This window comes from Pundamilia nyererei, unplaced genomic scaffold (genome assembly GCF_000239375.1).
Source record: "Pundamilia nyererei isolate P.nyererei 1_Seehausen unplaced genomic scaffold, PunNye1.0 scaffold00201, whole genome shotgun sequence".
NCBI lineage: Eukaryota > Metazoa > Chordata > Actinopteri > Cichliformes > Cichlidae > Pundamilia > Pundamilia nyererei.
In genome coordinates, this window is record NW_005187602.1 from 1,001,627 (window position 1) to 1,009,158 (window position 7,532).

The 7,532-nt window shown below is 38.9% G+C and overlaps 1 protein-coding gene and 1 long non-coding RNA gene across 8 annotated transcripts in view; both read left to right on the forward strand.

The window, feature by feature from the left end:
- gtse1 (G-2 and S-phase expressed 1) overlaps nt 1–5,571 on the forward strand; it is an 11,074-nt gene extending 5,503 nt beyond the window's left edge. For 4 of the 7 annotated variants that reach the window (XM_005747639.1, XM_005747638.1, XM_005747642.1 and 1 more), the window contains exons 6-12: nt 868–994; nt 1,898–2,263; nt 2,788–2,842; nt 2,980–3,177; nt 3,293–3,521; nt 4,415–4,531; nt 5,245–5,571. In XM_005747639.1, the coding sequence (XP_005747696.1) occupies nt 868–994; nt 1,898–2,263; nt 2,788–2,842; nt 2,980–3,177; nt 3,293–3,521; nt 4,415–4,531; nt 5,245–5,331 (1,179 nt within the window). In that variant the 3' untranslated portion in view covers nt 5,332–5,571. The remainder of the gene's footprint in view (nt 1–867; nt 995–1,897; nt 2,264–2,787; nt 2,843–2,979; nt 3,178–3,292; nt 3,522–4,414; nt 4,532–5,244) is intronic. The other 3 variants (XM_013914509.1, XM_005747640.1, XM_005747643.1) reach the window with 1 other exon arrangement.
- Nucleotides 5,572–6,207: 636 nt separating this feature from the next.
- On the forward strand, nt 6,208–7,374 carry LOC106456421 (uncharacterized). Its single transcript, XR_001290551.1, has 3 exons — nt 6,208–6,505; nt 6,797–6,861; nt 7,041–7,374. It is a non-coding gene; the product is annotated as an uncharacterized LOC106456421 (long non-coding RNA).
- Nucleotides 7,375–7,532: the final 158 nt, after the last annotated feature.

The following is a 7,532-nucleotide window of genomic DNA, read 5'->3' on the forward strand; positions in this document are numbered from 1 at the left end:
ACAAAGAAATACTTTTCTTTGTTATTTCATTTAAAATGACTAACTTTTAATAAATAATTATCTGACCAAAGTGGTCATATGATTAAATGTATAGAAATCCATTATTGTATATAGTAACTATTAAATCTAATATACATCCTACTAAGCTATAGTACATCTTTCTTCTGTTGAAGAAAGCTGTTGAATCTATATAAATATTGTAGAAAAATAATTGATTTCTGTGCATTTGTTTTACATGTGCATTAAATTAAAGTTGATTAAGCATTGTGAGGTGGAGGGTGGGGGGGTGGTTCTCTAATATTTTTGCTGGGAGTTGGCAACCCTATTAATTAGGTTGTTTAATATTTCTGCTAAGTACTCTTTAAGATACCAGAATAGGGAGGATGGTGCAGCTTTAAGTTTATTAGATTGATCAGTTTTGCTGAACTATAAAATATTTTGGGTGCAGTGTGTTTTTTGCATACAAGTATAACAGAATAGCTTTAGTGTTGTTGTTTTTTAAAACTTCAATATGAACTTGTACAAAATGCAACAACATATTTATAAAAAACAGTTTTATTGATTAAAGAAATACACTATATCGGCTTCATATCGTTATCGGCAGATATGCAAAGTTAAGATATCGGTATCGGACATAAAGTGATATTGTGCCATCTCTATTATTAACAGGACGTTTTTATGTTTGAGAATTATCGTAGGTCATTTTTAACAATTCAAAGGAAAGACCTTTAAAATACAAACTCACTGCAATGTCTGTAGAAGGTAAACAAAGGTTACGTCTGACCCATGGACTACATATAAAAGATAAACATAGATAAATATGTAAAATCACTCATTTGTTTTGGTCATGATTGTGTTTCCTTCCAGCAGAGTGGAGTGAGGAACCTGTCAGGTGGGAAAGCACAGCGTCTTCAGACCAGGAGAAAGAACACGTCCTCATCATCCTCATCTGTATCCAGCTTCAACTCCAGCATCTCTCTTTCCCCGGCTAAAGGTATGCTCACTGCACAATGGTAACAGGAGCTACATGCTAGTACGTTTTTTTTTTTTTTTAAATAAAAAGGGAATACTGTGAGATCTCATTTTTCCTCTAGTTTAATTCAAAAGGCTAAGCTTTAAAATTTATGTTTTAATTATCATTAGCTCATGAAAATCTGAAATCGTCAAAAATTATTAGACGTTTATTATTATAATAATAATAATAATAATAATAATAATAATAATAATAATAATAAACTTAATTGGGGAAAAAAGATTTTGAATCAGTCTGTGATGTGGAGGCTTTGGTGAAGCCCAGGTTTTTTTTTTATTGTAGCAGCTTTAAGCTTGTCTGAATTTTTGGGCTGACTGTTTCTCATCCTCTTAAATATCTCATAGACAGTCTGAGGTATTGTCGCAAGGAAGTTCAGGCTCCATCTGTTGGTGGTTTTGGCACTGTATGTAGGTCCTGCTGGAAAGAATATCTCCGTAAAGCTTTTTATCAGATGGAAGCATGAATTACTCTAAAATCCCCTGAATTGATATTGTAGTCACTAGAACACAGTGCAACAACACTAAAACAGAGAGACTGCAAAAGGTTAACATTTGATTTCAGACAACTTGCACTCTGAGTTTACATGTGGTGGGTACATCTGAATGCAGCATTTGAAGTAGGATGAGTGCTATAAATAGGCTTGTGGAGGGAAGTCCTCTAGGTCAGAGTAAATTGGAATGTAAACACAATAAGGTGTTCTCTCCAACTAGCTTAGATTGGTTCTGGTTGGTAGCTTGAAAATGATTTGATCTCTGTCCTGGATGAGTACGTGCGAAGGTTTTATTTGGATGATCGTTTAAAGATTTACTGTACAGCTAAATGGTTAAATATATACCCTGTTTCACCATCTGTTGCTGCTCTCAGGCAAGGTGAAGTCTACTCTTAACGGGAATCTGAGCAGCTCCACTGGCCCAGCACCCCGCAAAGTGAACAGCCTCAGCAGGCCACGCAGGTCCACCATCTACAGTGCTGCAGAGTCGGTGTCCTCCACTGCCGCTGGCCGCCGCTCAATATCGACACAGGCCAAGAAGCTGTCTGAGGCGGAGAGTGGCAATGGTGCCAAATCCACTCCTCACAAGAGCGCTGAAGCCACGCCCCCCAAAAGACCTGCCTCCAACCTCACCACCTCCACAAGTCGGCTGCAGAGCGGACCAAAGGCCAAATCTAAACCTGAGGCGGTGGTCCTACCTACACCAAGCACAGGAGGCAAAGGTGTTCACCATGCAAATGGTGAGAAAGTGATGATTAACTCTGAGATATTTGGACATGACAAATAATGGACTAACATCTAACTCATAAATTGAGTGAAACTGACCTTCTGTCTTGGGGTTAAAAAAAAATCCAGTTTTTGTTTTGTTTAGTTTTTTTGTTTTTTTTCCTTCCCTTTTTGATGGCTTTTGCTGAGCTACCATTGTTAATGTGGGCTTTTTTTCTTCACTGGTGACACTGATGGATCAGCGTGCTCTCAGTGGCAGTATAAATAGTTACATGGCTTTGGTGATGTTAGTTTTTTTGCAACAACCAGTGTAGTGACTATAAACCAGGCTTTGAAAGGGCTTCTTCCTTTCCAAGTGCTACTTGTAGGGGATTTACTGATTGATGGGGTTTTCTCTTTAATTTTGTCAGGTGTTTGCCTTGCAGTAATAACATGCATTGAGAAAACTGTTAATTTGATTTGAGTTCAAAGCAAGATTTTCAGCTTCAGTTTTTCACACTCTGACATGTCTGTCTCACTGTCTTTGTTTTGTCTTTAGATGTCTCAAAGGTGTTGAAGCCAAAGAGGCTGATGTCACTTAACGGCATGGACAGGTAGATGGCAGTACACATATAATTCCTGACACTGTTAAATCTCTGCTGGGTTCTATGTTCCTTCAGTGTTTGATCGAGATGTTGGAGCTGAATGTTACCTGACAGATCAGTGATACTGTAAACTCCTTTTCTTTTAGTCTTCCTCAAAAGCCATCTGCTGGTCCGCTAACACCTTCTGCTATCACATGCAAGTCACTGCAGATGAAGCCACGACGCCCCTCTGCCCTCCCCACTCCAGTTAGACGCAAGGCTTCACTCATTCCCTCTCCAACGCCCAAACCTCCAGCCCTCTCTGACTCTGTCCCCACCTCATATACCAAGCAGCACAGCTGTAGGTAAGATGCTAGAGGCTGCCTTCTAACTGGTCCTTTGCAGATCACCTGGTTGCTCCTTTGACTTCACATGCAAGTGTGTCATTCTTTATTTGTGTCTATATTTGTGTGTGCACAGCCCCACCCTCACCAATGCACAGGAGGAGGAGGAGGAGCTTGTTGATGCACCTGAAATTCAGCCCTTCTGTCTAGAGGATGATCCCCCTACCACCACACCCTCAAACAGCCAACAGACTAACCAATCAGAGCCCATGGATCCTGGAGCACTGATTCTGGATGAATCAGTGCCCAATGAAAACCTGATTGAACTGGAGCTTAAAGAGGACAGCAACAGCAAGAAACAGGAGGTCAGAGGTCACACAGTATACACCATCATAATACAACAGTTATAACCAGGGAAAAAAATTATTTGAACCCCAGCTGTTTTTGTGATTTTCCCCACTAGCAAAGAAATGATCCTTCTATAATTTCAATGGTAGGTTTATTTGAACAGTGAGAGAAAGAACAATAACAACAAAAATCCAAAAAGTGCATTTCCAAAAAAATAATTAGCATTTTCATGAAGGACACAAGTATTTGATTTTTGCAAAACACACTTTAGTACTTGATGGCAGAACCTTTGTTGTCAATCACATGGGTCAGACCTGTTTTGTAGTTGGCCACAAGTTTTGCACACATCTCAGGGGGGATTTTGTCCCACTCCTCTCTGCAGATCCTCTCAAAGTCATTAATGTTTCGTGGCTGATGTTTGGCAACTGGAACCTTCAGCTCCCTCCATAGATTTTCTGTGGGAGTAAGACCTGGGGACTGACTAGGCCACTCCAAGACCTTAACACGCTTCTTCTTTAGCCAAAGTTTCCTCCACATGTTCAGGTTCCAGCGCATAACAGGAACAAGCACTGGTACTCTGGTTATATCACCATATGAGATCAAAGGGTTAAACTACACAAGTCTCCTTTTTTGCTTTAATACCAGGTTATCTTCTATTATCGACTCCTTTGAGGTTAAAATGATTTGGAGCCTGACAGATGACCAGATGATTCAGATGCTCTGTAGCTGTATAACTTGCTTCATAATGGTTTAGAAAACAACAAAAATTATAATGAATTGTTGCCACACACTCAAAGTTCATTTGTTGTCCAGAGTCAAACTCTTGCATCTTCACTTGTTCAGTCTGATCTGCTGGAGCTGCAGAGCAACTTCAGAGATGATCATCTCACACTCAGTTTTTTTTGCTCAGGTTCTCCTTTTGGATCTTCCACCACCCACCCTGCCTCCTCAAGAGAAGCTGCTCATTGACTTGACCAACACCCCTGACTTCATCCGGACCAATAATAAGACTTGCAGTGCAGCTCAGGTAACTTTCACCTCATCTGGGGATAACACCCAAGTCCTTTTTAGAATCTATCAGTCTATTTAAATTTGTTCATATACCCATTAAGAATTATTGGGATATTTTAATTGGAATTTTAAGAGAATAGTTAATGGTGCTTTCAGTTATTGTTTGAATGCTCACTTTTCCCACCGACTATTATTAATTTTATAACCTGTGATCAGTGATATGCCACACACCTGTAAACTGAAATACAGAATCATTTGTTTGTCACCAAATTTTCTCGCCTTAACTGAAGAACACATTTATGACCTGTACCACATAGTAGACTCAATTATTTTTGAGAGAATTCCTGTAATGGCTACTTTCACCTGCCCTTAACTTCACCTGTCAAGTGACACTGTTAACCACTGTTAACTACACCACTGGATGTCTCAGCAATAATGCTCCAAAACACAAAGATAAATTAAGAGACGCCCAGTTGAGTGACTACAGCTGGCGAAGGTGAAGAAATGTAATGGTTACAGCTGCCTTTTAAGACCATTTATCGATCAAAGCAGCCATGCCTTCAGTCCAATATCCAGGAAAGACAAACTCCACTAGATTTTTAGTTTTTGAATATGTAGTATTTCAACAGATTTGTGTTTCACTGGGATGCAGTTTGTTCCTTTGGTGCTTCAGATTTCAGTAACCTTGTACCCAAAGCAGCTCTGTAACTGTGCATTTGTTGTTTTCAGCTGATTGATTTGAGCTCTCCGCTTATCAAGTGGAGTCCTGAGGACAAGACTGAGAACAATGCTCCCCTCATCAACCTGTCCTTCTGATCGTCATCCTCCTTAAGTACTGGATCTGTGCACATTACTGAACCACCACCTCTCCGTCTTCAGGAACTCTAATAATCCAACTGATTCTGAGTTTTTAATCAGTGGAGTCTTTCCTACAGTGGAGTACACAAACATAAAATATTCTGAAATTGCTCAAGTGTCTCTACAACTAATTGTACTTTTATTTCTCTTGATTTTGCTGCTTATTGTTTGAATAAATCTTGTTAATGATGTTGTAAACACTCCAGTGATCCTGGCTTCCTGAAGTTCACTTGAAGAAGAAATATTTATATAATATGCATAGATAATAATATAGATCAACTTTACTATGTGTTCAAAGTCAGAGTTGCACTGCAGAAAAAGGACTTGTCAGCTGACTGGCAGAACATGGTTTTAGATATAAAAACAGGACAGTTTCATTATCAATGAGGAGGAATTCCTTGAAGTGACAAAGGTGTCACTCGACTGAGACCTGGAGACCTATGTTCTGTTTATATACCTCCCTTTCATATCTGCAATGCAGGGAATAAGTCGCTTCAATATTCATACACTATCAAAAGTCACTGGAGTTACCTGGTGTTTTATGTAAAAATCAGACAATGTTTGATTAAGGCTAAAATGTGTTTGTGTATGAGAAACAAATGAATCTCACTCATCTTTGCAGTGATGAAATGCAGGCTTCTGAAGAGTTTTTGCAACAATTGCAAGGCAGTAATTGTAGTTTATGGAGAACTGCGACTGTATCAAGATTCAGGGTAGTTGTGAAAATCTAAGATGTGATGAATAATTTCACAACAAGAAAAAAGAACAGGAAGTTCTAACGAAAACACATCTATTGGAAAGTCAAAAGTTGATTTATCTAAGAAATGATGTAAACTGCAGCGTGTCTCAGGAGGTGTCACGATGCAGTTTAACCTATAAGCCGAATTCTACATGAATCGCAACACTTGCAGGTAGAAGTGAGCAGAGCAAAGGACTACAACGTCAAGATGGACAGAGAAATTGCACTTGAAGCTTTGGGTGCAATTTGCAATGCCCAAATCACTTCTGTTCAAAAACAAAGAGCAGACGCTCACGATGGAGCTTTCCAAAGAGCAAGCTTTTCCTGCTCCGCTGCACCAACGCTGTCTGTAAAAACTCTCATTCATGCAATCGCAGATGGAAATCAAACCTGGTAAATATTGTAATATAAACTATTTTTAAGACTTGTGCTTATGTCATTCCTCCAAAAAGTTAACGTGAGTTTAAAAAATTTTTTGTAGCAGTATATTATATTTGAGTATAAGACTACAGACTCAGTCAGATGTAGTTTCCAAAGCTCAAACAATTTTGACAACAATGTTGCAGTTTGGTTTGCAGAGAGCGAGAAAACATCCAGTGAAAGAGCAGCATTTCTTTTCTTCTTTTGTTGATGGTTAGAAGGCTTATTCAGACCCTAATCTCAGCTGTCTTTCTCAACTTGCAGCCCAATGTCAAGAAACAACTTTGCCAGAATTCAACATGTTCTGCAAGATGAAGTCAAACAGAAACGTAACGGCTACATCTTCCTTTCAAGACCCTCAAAAATATTTTAGATGAGGGTTTTTTGAATATGTAGTATTTTAAGAGATTTGTGTTTCACTGGGATGCAGTTTGTTCCTTTGGTGTTTCAGATTTCAGTAACCTTGTACCCAAAGCAGCTCTGTAACTGCATTTTGTTTTGTTTTCAGCTGATTGATTTGAGCTCTCCGCTTATCAAGTGGAGTCCTGAGGACAAGACTGAGAACAATGCTCCCCTCATCAACCTGTCCTTCTGATCGTCATCCTCCTTAAGTACTGGATCTGTGCACATTACTGAACCACCACCTCTCCGTCTTCAGGAACTCTAATAATCCAACTGATTCTGAGTTTTTAATCAGTGGAGTCTTTCCTACAGTGGAGTACACAAACATAAATGTTTTACATAAAATATTCTGAAATTGCTCAAGTGTCTCTACAACTAATTGTACTTTTATTTCTCTTGATTTTGCTATGTGAGTGAAGTTTTCCCCCCACCTTCTTCAAATCCAACAAAAGTGGTATCAAACGTTTGTGCTACGTTTGTGCTGGTTTGTGCTGCAAAAATTTTCGTTTGTGCTACTATCATTTTAAAGATAATAATAAAAATTTCTAGAGGTCATCAGAGGTCAACCAGCCCCCCACATTAATTAAATCAAACAAAA